This window comes from Myzus persicae, unplaced genomic scaffold (assembly GCF_001856785.1).
Source record: "Myzus persicae strain clone G006 unplaced genomic scaffold, MPER_G0061.0, whole genome shotgun sequence".
In the NCBI taxonomy this organism is placed as follows: Eukaryota; Metazoa; Arthropoda; class Insecta; order Hemiptera; family Aphididae; genus Myzus; species Myzus persicae.
This window is the reverse complement of record NW_019104233.1, coordinates 377708-397809: the sequence shown is the minus strand read 5'-3', so window position 1 is coordinate 397809 and position 20102 is coordinate 377708. Positions and strand designations below refer to the sequence as shown.

The 20102-nt window shown below is 33.0% G+C and overlaps 1 protein-coding gene across 2 annotated transcripts in view; it reads left to right on the top strand.

Annotated features, from left to right (window-relative positions):
- LOC111040293 (protein nubbin-like) overlaps window positions 1–20102 on the top strand; it is a 61536-nt gene that overhangs the window by 38758 nt on the left and 2676 nt on the right. The window contains exons 3-5 of one of the 2 annotated variants that reach the window (XM_022324152.1): window positions 10718–11088; window positions 16054–16227; window positions 18286–18467. In XM_022324152.1, the coding sequence (XP_022179844.1) occupies window positions 10718–11088; window positions 16054–16227; window positions 18286–18467 (727 nt within the window). Of the gene's footprint in view, window positions 1–10717; window positions 11089–16053; window positions 16228–18285; window positions 18474–20102 lie in introns of both variants that reach the window. The other variant, XM_022324151.1, reaches the window with a different exon arrangement.

Genomic DNA, 20102 nt, shown 5'->3' with positions numbered 1-20102 from the left:
AATTCGCGTATATTTACTGATCGTGCATTTTATGAAATTTAATAATAAAGTTATCGCGCACCAACACGTTGTTATTACTTGACTGTATTTTTTTTTCTTTTTTCTTTTTAAGTCACAGAAATTATCTACTATTACTAAATGAATGAAACATAATAATCAGCATTTTTTTTATAATATAAAATGTATGTAAAACTTATATATACATATATATGTATATTATAACAATTGTTAATATAGCGGTTTTGAAATAATTAAAAAAAAAAAAATGTTTTTATTTATCATATTTAATGATAGTGGTATTTGTTCTGTCTTCGGAAAGCGGAATAATTAAAACAATAATTAAAACGGGTTGTAAATGTTGTAATCGAATTCCATTGTGATTTTTGGTGAAAAATCATATCGTTCAAACTATATCATATGATATTATGTACTGTGTGCACGTGTGCAACTGCAGGTGCAGCAGTATAATATTATAATGTGTGTAAGAAAATATTGCACAATACGTAAGTTGCCAAATACATTTTTATTCTACACGCAGCTTTTGACTATATATATAAATACTTATATTATTGCGTAATCCTTTTTTTCGTGCAATTTCTTTTTTTATGCATCTATAATTTTTTTTTCGGGTGTATTAAAGTGTTGAAAAAATATTATGAACCTATTGTGTAATATAATACTTCAGTTTGAACTGTACGTTTTTGTTATTATTATCATGCATATATACGCGCAAGATATGTAGGAGGATTAATGTGTGTAAGAAGTATGCCCCAGGTGGATTGACTATTATATGCATGCATCACACTCGACGACTTCCTCGTCGGTTGTCTGAACGTTACCTCATATAACGAATTTTATCAAAATTTGTTTAGCAAAACGAAACGCTGAAGCGGTCCGTTCAATACTTGAGTACCTACAGAGAGTACATATATAAATAATAAACGTTTATTATGCCGCGGACAGACGGTTAGGTATAATAGTGAAATAAAGCAAAACTTCAAAAGTAATGAGCAAAAAAAATAAATTAAATAACTTTAATGTTTGTAAAATTGTAAATACCTAAGCTAGGTATATTATAACTTTTTGTTCAAGATTTATTTTCAGAAAATTATAATCATTTCGAATATCACAAGTATTTTTTTTGAACTTAAATTAAATTAGATAATAAGAGGCTATGGAAGGGTACTTACATATCCAAAATAGAACGTTTCATTTGATAATGATGATGAATTAATTAAACCTCGGTCCCTAATTCCCTCTTGCAATTTTTTTTTAACTGACTTCTGCGCTCGTTGATCGATTTGGGATTTATTTCGAAACACGTTCTATGGTATGGTGTCCTTTTATAGATTCACCATCATTCACGCCTCCTACAGACTTATTACGCCTATAATAAAAACGTTTTCCGAATTCAATTTTCTCTTTGGTTTCAAATCAAAAATTCACCAAGAGAAATCAATTTTAAGTGTTGTGTTTTTTTTTTCATTCGTCTTGTTACGCGTTATTTTTTATGACCTTGGACTTAGGATACTGCATAGTGCATATTATATACAAACCATTAAAACGAACTCTTAATCACATATGACGTTATTACTTATCATTCATTATTATAGTGTTAACTATAAATACATAGAGTATAATTGAAGATAAAAATTATCAATAACGGAATATGTCTGGTGTCAGTGACCTAAAACCAATTATAAGTGTGCGCTTGAATAGTAGAACTCCGTGAACGTGAAATCTATACTGGTAATTAATGTTTTTCTAATGAATTGTAAGAGACGCTGGTTTTTAATATGTATATCATGTGCATACAATAAATTATATCAGAATAATTTAATAGGTTTTAGAGTTGACAAATTTTGAAACAATTACTGTTTTTATCTGAAATTTCAGAATTTTTATATTTATGTATTGATAGTTATCTTTATTACCGAAAAAAAACTATTAATTTAAACTCAACATTTTTCATAATATGTTTGCTCTTTATGAACATCTATCATGTCTTTTCTCATCATAATATTGATGTTATCTACTAGGTAAAAATGCATAGTATAATGGTATATGTTATGACGTATTAGTGATGTAGAACGATGTATTTTTGAAGTATTGATATCGTCTCATAAATTATGATATATTGTTACCTTTATCAATATCATATCGGGAAATCTAAAATCAATATCGCAATATTGTAAAATCAAAAAGAAATTTACCGTACCTAAATATAATATAATATATCATAAAAAGTTTTTATGAATTTATTATTTTGTACTATACTTGTACAATAGAATAAATATAATAAATAAAAAAATACATGGAAATAATATGAATGATATTAAATACTACTTTTAGCTACTGCTTATATTTAAATCGTTGAATTTATTTGCTGTCAAAATATAATTTAATATAAAATAAATATTCTTATGTATATTCATATCGATATCAATATCGGAAAATTTGTTTGATATCGATATCGTTCCGCATCGCTATTGTAGTGTTGTCTACAACTTAATACGACCAAATATTCACCATATTTCTTTTACCCGTAGCAACTCATATATGATACATTCGTATAATTATAGTGGTTTTTTGTTCCCGGGCTCCATTAAAAAACTGATTATTATAGCATCTGTACGATTAATGATGTATACAGATACATATTATTGCAATAAAGTTTATGTGCCATCCCTGATTATGACTAGTCATTATTTTCTGCAATACATTGTCCACCCGAGATAAGTGAAAATATAGTCACCTAGCTATTTGCGGGTATATTATACGTTCTACACGATAGGTGTAATAATATTATGCAGTATTTCAATGTATTTTAATAATAACTCGGGTGTACATATCGTGTACGAGTGCGGCGAGGAGCGGAAAAACATTTTAAACATTCCGAAACCGTCTAAACAAAATGTGACTTACGGCCGACTTAAACCGATTGCCGACACACGTCGAGCGCCAACGTTTTTCGACGCCCATGATTTATTATATCCGCGAGGATAATGCCAAAAAGTTTTCTTCTCGGGTATATCGACGCAACGCTCTCATTTCGTCAAAATGATCAATAATGATCATTATACCTATCTAATATTCACGGTGCAGTATGGCATTATTATTCACTTTAATTGTTACTTTCTCGTATACCATCGTGTCTGTATTTATTGTCTCTCTATTGTATTGCTGTGAATTATAGGTATACGACGTATAATTATTAAATTGTAACCGTATCGCTCAAACTAAAAAATCCGCAAAAACTTCATTCGAAATACTTGTGATTTTTTATTTATACCTACGTCATACTGTTCTGACTAAAACACACGGTAATAGATATTTACTTAAAAAAAATCTAAATTAATATTTACTCATTAATTGTAGCAGTGGTGGTGTATTAAACAATTATCCATCAATTATATTTAGGTATATAATTGAATTTTTATAATCATTAATCACTCTAATATGACATACAAATAATAAGTGACTTTATAGATATCTCAATAAAATTTATATTCATTACTGTTTATTTATTGCCAAGATATCTTATTCGAGAATGAGGTTTCATTAATTCATTGTTATAAAATAAAATATTTGATCAACATTTTGATTGAAATCTAAAATCATTTATACATACCTACAATTTAAAATCACGGAAGTACAAAATATGGATTATATAAAATTTGTGTTCTCCTAAAATGTATTGAAATACAATAAACTGCAGTAGGTACCTATAATACAAATACCTAGGTATAGGTAATTAGATCGATTTCGAGTATAATTCAATGTTACAATTTGTATAATTTGTTGGTTAAATAAAATAAAATGATAATATATTACCTATATAACTATAAATAATATAATATACAATGAAAGGTAATATTTTTAAAGCAAGACATTATTTTTTTTTCAACTGTACTTAAAAAAATATTTTATTGTCCTCTGCTATAGTTAACCAAAACTTGAAATAAAACAATTATTTAAGTTTTTGGTTTTGCGTTAAAAATCTGAAATGGCCTCTAGTTTATACTGCTTTATATAATCCTAATTCGTGTTAATATTTTCAGAGGGGAATTATTAATTTATATTAAGTATTCATGAATTTATGTTTAGGTTTAAATTATAGGCATCGGGTTGAGGATAGCATATAAAAAGTAGGCGGGTGTGAAGGTGAACATTCTAGTGGACAAACACGGAAAGAGATGTAGGGGTTCATTATAATACATAGAATCGATGACGGGCAGATATTATTTATTTCAATATGTTTTAACCATATAATTACACATTTTGCAGTTTCAGGGAAGTAACATGGTGTATATTAGATGACGTATGCTTTGAAATAATTTTGCTGAAAAATCAAAATTCAGAATCATAAATACTTTTTAAAAGTGAAATACGTTAATGATTAGAAATATAGTCGATAGTTTAATGTTTAGCTTGGAAATCAGTTAAATGAAATGACTCAACAGGTTGTTGAAAATTAATTCCGTTGCTGTTCTCTGTTCTGTTATAGTTTTTTTAAGTAACACCAATACTCTCTAATAATAATGATGTATGGTAAATGCATATTATTAAAATTAATATTTTATTAATAATAGTGCGCAAAGGATATATCAACTTATTTTTATTCGTTTTAATTATTAATGCATTTTATATAGGTAATAGGTATATATAGGAATACAAACTTTAAATACAATTTTTACAAGGGGATTCATTGAATAGAAGTGTACACTCATTATTTTGAACATTTTCAAAACAAAATTTTTGAAAAAACATATTTTTAAATTTTTTTATCGTTTTTGTTTTTTTCTTTTTGTGTGACAACAAACCTTTTTAGATTTATTTCTCAAAGCAGAATATTTTTAAAAGTATTTCGATACAAAAAAAAATAAATTTAGAAAGAGTAATTAATTAATTATGAGTATTCAAACTTTAAAGTTTAGATGAGTAGAGTTGTGGACCAACATTTTGCGGCTTGTGGCGTACCTACTCATATAGCCATATTACGGGAGGACGGGTCGTAAACTTGTAGTGTTACTTTTCTTCGTTTATCTAAACTTTAAAAACCGTAATTATTATTTATAACTCATAAACAATTAACTATATTCGTTTAAGATTCAATTTATACGTAGATATTAAAATACTCCAAGTACGATAACAAATAGTATAAAATAATTTTTTTTCAAAAATGTTGTTTTGAAATGACATAAAATTACGTAAAAGTAAATATTTTTTATAAAGTTGTAACTTTTCGAAATAATGAGCTTAAATACGTAAATGTATGTGTCGCCTTGTATAAACAGTTCTACAATGAGTATGACTATCCAAATTGAACTCTCTATTGTCCCTTTCCTTATTGTAATCTATTTAATTGTGTACACGCTAACATTTGCTCACAGTTACACTAACAAAGATTTATTTTAAGAAATATTTATTAACCAAAGTTTAAATTCTAAACAATTATAATAGACCTATTTTTTAATCAAGTTTTCAAATGTAAACTCTAAATATTTCTTATTATGTATTTGGTATATGTAAATGTTTGTAAGTTATCAGTTGGAATAACTAAAAATGCTTAAAAAAATATTTCGATATAAATGTTTAAAATATCATCAAATATTTTTTTTAAAGATAAACCTCGGCATCTGATGGCCATCAGCCGATGTTTGTTTATATGATATAATATTACAATTCACAAGTAATTGTATTTATTGAATTCTGAAAAGATAAACATCGAACTTATTGGTCAATTTTTCACGCATCAGTCTATTCACGATCGGCTAGATTTCTGCAGTGTATATTATTTAATTTTTTTTCGAACTAACTGAATATAATTTTTTTTTATCACGAATATTTGTATGGACCGTATAATGTAATACATAATATTATAGAATACCCGGGTATTACAATATAATACTACAGAGAATTATGTATAATATCTTATTTTCTGCGGTTCAAGTCTTATGGTCGCTCAGTCTTATGATTATATGAAGTTGTACCTATATGTATGTCTGTGTGGAGATTGTATATGCGCTATGAACGAAACCTGAGATTCAAATCTTTTTTTAAATTTTATTTTATTTCAGAGATCATATTATTTTTTTTCCTTTGACGCATCTTGTATATATAAGTGTCGTGCTCGTCGCGTCTGATGGGGTTTTCTCGAATTCGTTTCGTATTAAAAAGAAAAAGAAGAGTTACGGAGTAACATACAAATTAGATTTTCACGTCCATTTCTTCCCGACAAAAGAATTACAATATCGGCTGTATATATACATTATACATTGTAGACTACAATACAGTCGAACACTCACGCACCAATATACTTTAAAAAGTATTCTTCGGCAGTTCGTCGTGATAGTCGTTCACCGTGCTTTTCCTTTTTTTCGTTGAATTACAGATGGAAATAAAAACTTTACTTTTATGTACTCTAAAATTCTGTTTCATTAAGTACGACGAAAAAAGTCGCATTTCTTTATTAGATAGAAGTATAGAACGCTATATTGTTTTGTAATCCTCTATCCGTCCCTCTCTTTTACACATACTCACATATACAAGTTATAACAAATATTAAATTATAAATAGCCAATAGTCAGAATGGTGTTTTATTATTTCGCACAATATTCAACGTAATAAAGTTGCGGATAAATACTGTTTTGTACCTATACAATAGACACAGGATCGTGACGTAATGACGTAATATTGTATGGGTAATAGTGTTCGGTGGTATGTATTAAATTAATCAAATCGCCGAGACCAGATCAGTGAAAAAAAATTACATTGTTATCGAAATGCGGTCCATGGCAGGAAACAACAACCCGCGGCAGATTTCATAATATTTGAGACGAGTCCACGTGCCGCGTTCTCGGCCGGTCGTGTCTAGGCGTGTCAATATGATTATTGTACATCGTGAGCGTTTTAAATCGAGAGGCACAAAGTCATTTTTTCTTTTCCTTACAGGAGAGCAAAAAAAAAAAAATAATTCCGCTTTCTCGTTACTATATAGTATAGATGCGCTATATAGGTGCAATTAGCTTGATTTTTATGATATAATGTTTCCACTGGATATCTGGATCGTTGTAAAGTTACAGTGACTCAGATTTTGTATTACATAATGTTGAACAGTAAGAACCTAATATTCCAAAAACCTTCACTTAGTGGTTTTTTTAAAAACAGTATTGTACCTAACTCACCTCTTCTGACTCTTACTGCGTGCTTTATAGTTGTCTAGTGTTCTATGTAACGATGTGTACTATTATTTTACATAAATATGCTCAATACACTAGTCTAAGCTATACATGAAACGCTGGTGTTCGTACCTCAATTATACCTACATGGCTATATTGTATTCAGTATTGTGTTAGATATTAATGTTATTCAGAACACGATATTAAAAATCAAGGGTTTTGCTGTGTTAAGGTTGTAAAATTTAAGAAAGACACAACAAAAATTATACTTTTTTCCATAAAAATGTTATGTTTAATTGCACTTTGAATTGTATGCATATACAACTGTATACGACTGACTGAGTATAATATGAATATTGTTCGTTAGATTGTTATTAGAATATTGTTTCTTTCTGCAGTGTACACTATACGAAATATGCTATTGAGCGGCACCGGTCGTGTGTTCACGGTTCCTGTCGCATGTACGCCTATATGTATATAATAAGTACCTATATAAAATGATATTATTATAGACACGTCGTATACAGCTGCAGTACATTATGCCGGAACAAAGCGTATTATTGATTTGTTATATTGTTATAATGTAGACGAATGACCCGTAAAGGACAATAATATTATATAGGTGCCTATAATATAATATATATTATTACATGCCTGGTCGATGTAGAGTACGCGAACGGAATAGCCGGAATTTTGAACCGTGGTAGTATATATAATAATATTGTATACTGTACATTTATATAACTATACACTTGCCTTATTTTACATTACTGTTATACTATTTGTGTCTGGAATAATATTAAGATGGAAAATTGAGAATACAAATATTAGTTATCACTTATCAATAACAATCGTAACCTTTACAAATTATTACAACATAGTTTAATATATATTTTAAAATTAATGGAAGAGTAAAAATTTAATGAACTTCGAGTTATTCCCCTATATTTCACTGGTATTTATGAGTTACCTACATGTAGGAATTTTGAATGAAAACTTTTATTGAAAAAAATTGTGAAAAGAAAAATAAATCGAAAAAAAAGTATACAAATTTTGCCAACATGCGTTGATCTCGTGTTAGCAGAGTTTTTTATTGGTACGCAATCACAAAATATGTCTTCAAAAACAAACTTCAAACATCCTAGAACACAACAACTATCGGAATGTCATCGTTTTCGTTAAGCCGCACGCAAAAGGTGACTTTCCGTTTGTGTAATACATAATACCTTTGATAAAACCGACAAACACTTAATACGTCCAATCCAAGTGATAACACTCACGCGAATACGCAATAATTGATTATTTTTTATTGCGCCACAGTTGAAGTTTGCGGTATTAATGAAGTGACACTAGGGCCTTGTTATACGGTAATCGGTACGAGTATAGGTATTAGGTAATAACCAATATCGTATATTAGGTATAGAGCGTAAAGATGTTTTAGTGGGCACGCATCGGATATTGCGGGTCATGACTTGTCATATTTTTTTTTGGTTTGGCCATGTCGAGAATTTCGTCCAGTTATCAAGGTTGAGTCATCCAGAGAGTTGACAGCGTATTATTTTTAGCTCTCTCGGATACCTACAATCTATAAACCAAACCAGTGTCCTATACGCGTACCATCCATTGTATATAATATTATTTTTTTTATATTATGTGAACTACTGTATGACTGATAATACGTTTGTATAGTGTACATGCGACATGTATGGCCACGCGTGTTTGTGTACGGTCTCTCACTGTCTTTGTACATCGGCGTATCACTGTTATTATTTCGGGTGCGATAGAAAAACTTCAAGGACGGATTGGCTCCAGACAGCACGCCGTACGGTCCAAACAACAATAATAATATGAACGTAATATGTTATGCAGACGAACTCTGGCGAATATTTACCATCCGATAGCACACATACGCACGCCCGTGACGCAATGACGGCTGCGTGTTTTTAATAGTTGTTGTTTAACTATATTTCAAGTATTCTTATCGAATCGCCGACACACATTGCCATTATGATGTAGATAATAATTAAAACTGCCGAAATAATACGATGTACAGAACATACATTTTAGATATGTTACGAATTGATTTCGTACCTACGAACGATTGTGCGGGTTCAGAGTTGTATTTATATTTTTTGCCGACAATACCTATTATTACGTGCCGTAACTGAATAGCGTGGAATATAAGACTAAATGTTATTATACTTACCTACAGTAGTACCCATACGAGACCTAGTACAGTTTGTTTCTCCGCGGTTCCTTTGTCTCCCGTACACAGTTTTCCGCAATATGTTTGTACAATAATATAAGCGTAGGTGGTAAATATTATTATAATGTAGCCTCATTGTTGTGACGTGCATTATTGTGTACACGCGCGTAACAATTTGATTTTTTTTCCCGAGGTCTGCTATGAAGTATAATATATCAAGCAAAACAAAATACTATACAATATGATATTGTATTAAATTCTCCCTCTAAAATATTACAATATTAAACTCTGTATCAGTTAAAAGAAATCAACTTTTTCGAACATGACGTGTTTGTGAATCGCCTGTAGTGTGTGTGTGTGTGTGTGTGTGTGTGTGTGTGTGTGTGTGTGCACTGTACACAGAAAAGTTCTCGTATAACTATAATAATATTATGCTGTTATTATTGTAGTTCGCATGGCACGGTGCATTGGTAGACGAGATGTATTTCGAATGCAAACAACAAATAGACTGAGCCCTCGTACAATAATTATTGCGCGCTCCTTTGGCCTCAATAGTAATAAAATAATACTCTCTCCGCGATAATAATTATTGTGATAACCGAAACCTACCTCAGCACGACCATTGGACATTCACACGAGACAAATGTAAAAAAGAATAATCAAATAAAAGTTCTTACAAAAAAAAAAAAAACCAAAGCAAAAGAAATACCCGAGAATTTACAAAGAGGAAGCTTGTTTACTATATCAATTATTATTATTTCATTTTTATTTTATTATTTAACTGTTGTTTTAAGTTTTTTTTACTTTTAACTTTTTTATATTTTTTAAACTTTTTATTTATTTATTTTTTAAAACTGTTTATGTTATTGTACTGTAAAAACAGACGGTAACAAACAGAATATTTATTTTTATTTTAATGTAATTTTTAAGATTATAATAATCAAAGCTCTTATATATACGCAAATTTAATCTGTACATTTTAATTTGTAAGTAGTAATAGGACTGACACTAATACTTCTTACTATTTACATTTTACTTATACCTACATCTAACTTACAACCATTTAATGTTTTATTTAGTTTTCTGGTATAATGTTATTATATGCTTTGTTTAATTTTCGTTTGCTTTTTGGTTGATCGTAATAATTTGATATGATAAAAACAATACGACGGTAATAACAATATAATCATCTCGTGGACGCGCCTCGCCGCCTCCGCGGCTGTCTCGCCAAATAGCTCCCTCGCCACATCGCTGTCCTCCGACCACGCTCTCCATCCGGTCGCACTTAGGTATGTCCGACGTATCCGTTATATTGGTATATTGTTCACAGTTGGAACGGTGATGGTACTGATGGTGGTGACGGTGGTCGTGCTGGGTACTGTCGGGCTGCTCACTTGCGTGCTGCATCACTACAATCAACAATACAACCCGTCCGTGCCCTGTCTGTCGGCAGCGCCCGGGCCGCCGCACCGCAGGCTTACCGCGCCGCCGCCACCGCTGACCAAGAAGAAAAAATCGACGACGACGACGACTACGACGGCGGCGGCGGCGGCGGCGGCGGCGACGGCGACGGCTGTGACGACGACGACGGCAACGACGACGGCTATCATCGCATCGCCACCACCGCTCTCGACTACGAACGGTGCCCGTCGGAGCGGCGGCAGCTGTTGTAATAGTAGCAGCACGTCCTCGCGAACCGCCGTAAGTGCACCCTCAACGGCCTCAACCCCCGACGACGGACCGCTCGGTCGCTCGGCCGCTCGCCTAGTCAACTCGGCTTTTGTTGTTGTTGTTGTTGTTGCTGCCGCTGTTGTTGTTCTTGTTGTTCTTGTTGTTGTAGTAGGCGGCCTACAGCGCGTGGCGTCGGCGGCGGCGTACCGGCGTTCGCCGCCGCCGCCGCCGCACGCTCATTTATTCACCGCAGTCGTGTTGGCAACGTAGCGCGCCCGAGCGGTTGAATTCAAATGTATTGATTATGATAGGGTCATATGGCTAGCGCTCGTGTATTTAATAGTACACCGTATGTATATGATATATATATATATATATATATATATACATTTGTACATGATATACACATATATATATATACATATGGGTGTGTGTGTGATTATATACATACATAATAATATGTATTATATAAATATAGTGTGTGTGTGTGTGTGTGTGTGTGTGGCGAAGGGCCTCGCGCGACGTTTGCGGTGGTGCCAAGTTTAAAATGGGTCGTCCCAGATTCACACGCGTGCCGCGGCGTTCTCCTATTGTACGACTATTGTACAACTATGACGACGACGAACGCGTACGCTAGTCACCGACGCCTCCTCCGCCTCCTCCGCCTCCTCCGCCTCCTCCGCCGCCTCCGCCTCCGCGTCCTGCTCCCGCTGCGCTAGACCACCTCTCCTTATATACTCTGCGCGCCCCGTCAGTCCGGTGGTACCTTTATAATATATGTTATATAATATATATTATTATATCACGAGAGGAAAATCGGAATGTATCGGAATGTACACACTAGCTCGTCTCCCCGGCTTCCGGCTGTACACGGATATTATAGCTATAGAGTCTGAGAATTCACCTATACGAAATAACTTGCAACAGACGAGATACATTTCGAAACATATGGATAGGTGCTTGTTGTTCACTGTTACGAGTTTATTTTTTTAAATTTCACACCATCAAGAGTAGGTATACCTCTATGCACTTGAATTAGAGAAGGTACTTATGTATCGTTCACGTTGCTAAAATAATAAAACGAGCGTAATACTCAGCTCCTATTTTATATAACACGGTGAAATATAAATTTAAAAAATAGAGCCAACGTTCGAGGAAAAACTTACACGAACTTATTTCTAACTGCACTAGTTCAACTCACTAGTTAGTTTGTACTTTTTCAATGTCTGATGCGTCCGACTTTATTTAGAAACTATCGTACCGAAACAGAATCGGTGAACTGAAATTCAACTATCAGTTAAAACAACACTTGACCAACTTTGACCAGTCCTTCCCATATAAATTGTGTGTTTAATATTTTTAATATATATTTATTTATACATGTGTCTGTTATTTGTCTGTTATAAAAACGAGTTCCATACGTTTATCCATAAAACGAGTTTTTTTTTGACAATCGATAACTTTTTTTTTAATTTTAAATTTACACCTTTATTCTCTCCAGCAGACGACTCATAATGGTTTGACAAAATGCGCATCATGTACGTAAAGCATCAATTTTATTTTTTCGTATAGGTAATGTCAAAGGAAATGAAGATTTTTTTACGAGCGTTTACAAATATCTGTGTGAATTATTTATTTATCTTATATATTATGTACATAATATATGTGTGGATAAACCGACGTATAATTTAGTGCACACGAAATGCTTTTATCTGTCATATGTGGAAAAAAATAATTTAAATACCTACACCCGAAATTTTCGTAGTACTGTCAATTAATAATCATCGTATATGGTTGATACGATAAAGCGTTTTGAAATAAATAATACAATTCAATTATTTTAAAATACATATAATTAAATTATTCTTGTATTTTTTTACTGCTGATATTATAAGGATATCTTATGAGAGCCACAAAATTGTTATTATACTTGCGATAAATTCGTTACATACAGTATAATGATATGTGGTAATGATGCATTTTACGATTACATATATTTATATATATATAATTTAATATTCTGATACCAACATCATATGTTGTAATGTAATGTGTGTTATTTAGTGTAAGAATTAATATTTGTAATTCAAATGATTTTATTGTTTATTTGAAAAACGAATTTTATCGTATTACGATGATGTCTTGAGGCCGGAACTATATACTATGATTGTCGTAATACCGAATTATGAGTGTATTCGTATGCTTTAAAGATTTGAAAAACGTACCTCAAATACTTATATATTTATAAATTGTATAGCTACTCCATTTCCGCCATCTTTAAACTTAAAAGCACTCGAAAACTATTAACTTTGACCCAATTCAGTTTTAAGATTTATCGCATAGAATGCAAGTGCGAAGAAACAATTGAATACATTCATACTTTTTTGGAAGTCGTTTTTCCTTCAAAATAATATTCTTCGCAGAATTTTAACCTCCTGGAGCCCGGAAGCATTGAACAATACAGCACCTGCAAATATAAATGCATTCATTTCATTTTTATAATACTTGTTAACTACTACATACCACAAACTCTGGTTCCTTTGCAATACGAAAACTAATAAATATATTACCGTGAAAAACTGTCACTATTCACTCGGACCTGTAAAATATATTGAAATAATAATATTATGTATACTACATGTTTCACGGTTGTATGTATATAGTATAGGTACTTACTAAAATTGCATTCAGCTTTAATATTAAAAATATTTTATAAGACGACCTAGTTGTAAAGTTTGTGTAACAAAGTTTTCAAAAGAAATAATTATAGCCCTTCGAGCTCGTTGCCACCTCACGAGGTCAGTGTGTAATTTGTATCGTATAGTTAAAAATTATTATAATAATATTAGTTGAAAACGACCGAGGCTTCCGTTTCTAATAATAATATTATCACCTAGCGATAAAAGAGCAAGCTGAAGATCAAATAATCTGACAAGTCAATGGCAAAGCTGTAATAACGTTTCTGTGTGTATACTGCTAATAACTTCTATAATTATTTTAGAATTTAGAGAGGTTAAAATTAATCCAACGTTTTACTATTAGATTAAATTGCGAACGATATAACATGATAAGCGGATGGTAGTAATATTATAATTTCTATGTGTTGACATTTGTCCGTCTATATTGTTTTCGTACTATTTCCAATAATCAAAAATTTATTTCTGCAATGTTTAGATATGCACAACACTATACAACTCATTGACGTTAGTTAGAACAATGGGCGTGGGGTTGGTATCGAAAAAACTGCTGTTATTTTATTATATCTGCATATGATTTTAATTGATACATTTTTCACGCTGGTATAACAGTGATTTTATAGTTGAAAATAATTGTATGCGAGATGACCACATATTATAGTAGGCATTCAAACATATTGTATACATTTTACTATTATACTGAATAGTGCGTATATTTGTATTCAATATAGTTCGCTGCTCCTTGTATTTTTAAAAAAAAGTGAGGGCCTAGTCGTAGACCAAAGTTAGTATTATTCGGTATGCTTACGGTTTTCATACTTTTACATTTAATCTGCTCACTTATGCACGCTGAAACCCGCATACATAGGTCCGTCGACCCTTCGAAACAATCAGTGTTTCCGTTAAATGACGGTCACTCTGTATAATACAGTGGCTCCTATAATCGTTTTTCAGTCTGTCCCAGACGTTTTCCCTCGGCAAAGCGGAACAGAACACGACGATGATTCCGAGCTGGTTAAACCGTGCGTGCGCGCGCATGCTTTATATTCGTGTAATATAATATTATATTATCATGCACGCTGTACACCGACCGTGAGCATGATATTCGTGATATTATTATCATCATCATATAATACACGAGTACGGACTGCAGACGATTCCGTGTACACAGAAATTACTGAAATATGACGAATTCTGACTGACGGGGAGGGTGAAAAAAAAATTAGGGAAGAGAGTATATAGTGACAGAGGGATCGAAATAAGAGGGAAAAAAAGAGTAAAATAAACGGTCGTGTGAAAGGGAGATTATATACAGTAAGTACACACGCTCTCTCTCTCTCTCTCTCTCTCTCACACACACACACACACACACACACACCTACACACACACGCGCACACCCAGCACAGCGCGTGCGTGTGTGCCCCCCTTTCATTGTCTGCTGCAGGGGCAATCCGCTCCCTCGGCGCGGGACACGTCGCATCTCGCGGGGCCGCCGCCGAGTGAGTTTTCCCACCACCGAAAGGGAAAGGACGATATATATTTTTATGTATGCTTGTAGTGTACTTATATATGTATATATACATTCTCTTTTTATCGCGGAGGGACCTTTGAGTATAACGGTTTTTACTCGGGCGTGTACGTTTCGCCGCCGCCGGTGCGCGCACGCGGTGTACAATATAAAATATTTTATTATTATTATTATTATTATTATAATATTATTGTGTTATTATGTACGTACCATAATAGTAATGATAATAATAGTAGTAGTAGTCACACGCACGTCTCGGGGAAGAAAAAAAAAAAGAGTGTGTGCGGTTTGAAATGGTTTTCGGTCGGCAGCGACGACGATCGTGCGGCATTTGTGACGCGTGTGTGCGCCGGGAGTGGTCCGACGTGAAAAACGACGACCTGCCGCAGCGTACCCACGGTACATGCCTACGTTTTGCAAACATTTTTCGTGTTATTATTACTCGGAAAATCTATATCGTAATGTCGGGAGTGACGCAGCACAGTTGTAGAATCGCGACATTGCCGTTCACTGTCCAGCAATAATCATCGTATATATATATATATATATATGTATACAATTATACACTCGACCAGTATGTTAAAAAATAGTAATATTATTTGCACGCGCGCTCGTTTTTATGACATATATTCTATTTAATATCTTGCGCACCATATATTGTCGATGCAGTGCGTTTGTTGTTATCGTCGAAAACATAAAACCGTATATTATTATATTACGAACAATAATCGTTTTCTTGGCAACAAATTTACCTCGTTTTTCTGCTGCAGATGTTGACGATGCGAAGCAATAACGGGCTGTCCCGAGAACACGACCGGCAGGTCCGGTTGCACTCGGTCCGGACGGACCTGGAGTTGGACATGCCGCCGCGAATCCATTTGCCAGACGGCGAGGAGTACCCGTACGGCAGCATGGCCAAGTTGCATTTGCGGAATTCCGAACAAGTACGTGTGTATAACATTAATGTCAAACATGTTTTTAATATTGTGCTCGACGGTGATGAGGAAAAATACGTACATCACCGTTACCAGTACAGTATGCAAATAGTAATAATAATTGAATGCAATTAATATAATATAGTATTAATAGTGTGTACCACCAGTCTCTAGAGAAATATTTTATAAGAAAATAAAAAAAACAACGACACCGATATCGTTGTACTTACCAAAAGCTCCTCGTCGCGTCTCGTCCTCAGTCATGTTTCCCTAGACGTATTATGTAATTATATAATATTGTATTATTTTCCTTTAAAAGTGAACGCAATCAAGTTATGATTTTTGGAATTTTCAAGTGTATATTCATTGGACGTAACTATTTTCAATTGTTTAGATTTTTACACCATCTGAGGGTGGTCTGTGGTTATTTGAGCTTCTTTTTTTCAGTCAATTGTTAATCGGATTGGTTTTTTGAAAACACTGATGTATCAAAAATAAATTTTAACGAGTAGTACCTATCTGAGCTATTAAAATGTATAAGCTAAGGATAATAGACGTTGAGTCCAGGCAATAGTTTTACATAACTTAAAAGACATGTAATATTGGAAATTGCAATATTGATAATCGAACAATTTTTACAAATTAAAATATTGTTGATGTGCTGTAATATTAATTAACAATATGTTAAAATCATTATAGCCCTGTATCATTCAAATCCATAATCAAGGATTTATTTTCCTTAATATTCAAAGATAATAATAAGTCAAAAACCAATTGTCTATTGTTTAAATTTCGATAAGATACATAAATGTCCTCAGAAAAATCATTTGATTAACAATTTATTACAAAAAATTGTGATTCTTATTTGAAAAAAAGAAGTTACTATCAGTAATAGATGATACTCCTTAAAATGGTATAACACATCTAAGTATTTGAAAATATGATTCTTAATATTGGTATACTTGAAAGTAAAAAAAAAAAAAAACAGAATTTCTATAAATTCATTAGTAAAGAAAATAACAAGAGGGGAGCGGTTGAGCATTCTTGGCAAATAAAAAATTACCTTTTATGCATAGGTATGTGGCTAAATTCTTGTATATAGTGGCATGACAGAAAAATTAACACAAGATCATAAAATAAAATTTTATTTATTTTTCTTTGAACAACGAAAACGACACTATTTTTCTATTTCTCTTATGTGCAGGCATAAAAACTTAAATTAAAAAAAAAAGATTCCACTCCGTCTATTTCAACAACACTATCAACTATAATAGCATCGACTTATCTGATGTGTACGGCGGTACCCGTTTAATTAATAATAATAAATGTCGTTAATCGTCTTTGTCGGCGTATACAGTTATAAATACCACTGACGACGTTCGGAATAGGAGCGGCTCTCCTAATAAAAAATAAAAAACAAAAACAGAATTATGTTTAGGAGATATCATTGCCGTATGGTCGGTCGTGCGGTACATAATGAATAACCTAAAAAATTAATAGTTCATATTTTCATTATTTTCTTAGATACCGAAACACCATCCAGTCAATAACTGGTAGGTAGTAGGGTTTATATAATATTATTATCATTATTATAATATTTCCTATACAATAAATACACGAATTATAAGTGCCTGCAACGGATTTTCCCAAGGTTAGCTTAGACTTCTAGTTACGATATAGCTGCATAGTCAATGCGAATTAAATGTAATACAAAATAAGACTAGGTTTCCGAATATAGTATCTACATTCAATTGGCATTACCCTATGTATTGAAATAGTGTAGCTGTACCTAGTGTATCACGTAGCTACGTATGTTGTATTCAATTAGCTGGTCTATACCAAGTAGGGGTGGTGAAGGATTTTAGCCCACCACCACCTTCGACCCGACAAAGTACTGTATGTACGAAATACATATGTAAATACATAGTGAAACTTCCAAATAACGAACTTTTATTTGATAACATTTTCTGTTTAGCAAAATATATTTTAGAAGCAAATCAAATGTATGTTTGTATTACATTACGTTTGTCGTCTGGAATCGTTTAATTAACATGGTGTTTCCCGCAGGAACGAGAGATCTACCAAAAGTGCATCAGGGGACCGCCAAACCGGACGATATGGACGTCGACTGCGGAGTGTCGGAAACTGTCGCAGCCTCACAGGTCCAGTTCCGCGTCCGGCCTCACGTCCCTCTCCACGTCCTTGTCCGAAGTGGACTCGGTCACGAGATGTAATAGTGTCTCCTCGAGGTATGTGTAAGTATACAATATATTAAACACATTATTATACTCGATGTACATTATTATGTCAGGGATGGACAATTCGTGGCACTCGTGCCCAACATGACAACAAAATGTTAAGGGCGCCTATTAATGATTAGTGATGTTCTTTATTTGATCGAGTCTCTCAATGATTACATTTAAACTAACATTTTTTTTCTAATTTACATACATACCTACCTGTATAATATTTTTCACAAGGGCACTCAGAAAAGATCAATAAAATCTGCAGGCAATTGTTGACATCACGTTATGTTAGAACAATTTACCATCCCTGATATATAATATGTTACATTAATATTATAAGATAAGATCATCGATTATGATATCGGAATTATTTATGAGTCTGCACAACTCACATTTTTCTGTTGGCCAACCGACTCATATAGTATATTCTGTACACCAATTCGTTTGTTGTTTGGATACTGCCGAAATTTCATATATAATCGTCGTAAAAGTCGTATGTTTATTATAGTAGCCAGCCGTTGACGTTATCATCGCACGCGTAGTCCCTACAGAACACTATTAGTTACCTAAGACTTAGGTATATATAAGTGGCTGTGAAATTCTACTATAATCTTTTCCACTCCACATATGTATAGCAGTCGTCGAGAGTGATTTTTTTCTTTCTAACAAGCAGTCGTTTCTTTCAGGCTACTTAAACACAAGAAAATAACGTTTGCACCTATTTAGTTTTCAGATCTTACTAAGTATATTATAATATAATTTTATAAATTATATGGGTAGACATGGACCGAAAGAGTATGCTAGCGTCCTATGCGTTTAACGAAATAACACCTTGTAGGTATATTATTATAATCCGGCTCCAGTGGTATAATAAAGTCATAAATACGTATACGGTCGTGTGTGTGTGTGTTTGTGTGTGTGTTGGTATAGGGGGGGATCGAGGTGAGGCATAAATGTATGTATATGTATATAAATATGTATTTTTAACTATCGACTCACGGGATCGAGTCTCGAAGAAAATAAAAACGGTCTGTGTTTGAGGAGAAGCCGAAAGATTTCAGATACCGGGCCATATCGAGATGTCGAAGAATTTAATATAGCGAAACTGGTTGTGTGTGTGTGGAAAAAACAGTATCGCCATGCTTCGTACAAACACACACACACACACACACACACACACACACACACACACACACATACATACATGGGCACTTATGTACATATATATACTTAGCCACTCGTATTATGTCGGGGCCATTTGAAACGCCATCATCGTAATATTATAAAATACGATATAGGAACTGCACGTGTCATAATAAATACGTTTTAAATATGTAAATTTTTTGAAACGTTCTATTCGGAATTTACTCGTGCGTGCCACCACCAGTCGATTATATATCCTCCCGGTGACGCCACCTCCGGAATACGGTTCCTATAAGTTGTTTAATTTGTACGCTTATATACCTGGACATATATTATGTATATTAAAATATAAATAGACGTGTGCAGTCTTTTGTGCAGTTCACTTCAGACGCAACTACGCATTTCGTATCAAATCATATCGTTGACAAATATTCTGTTAATTGTTGTTGAGAATATTTTTGAGAAGTTAATAATAATATTATGTACATTATGCAA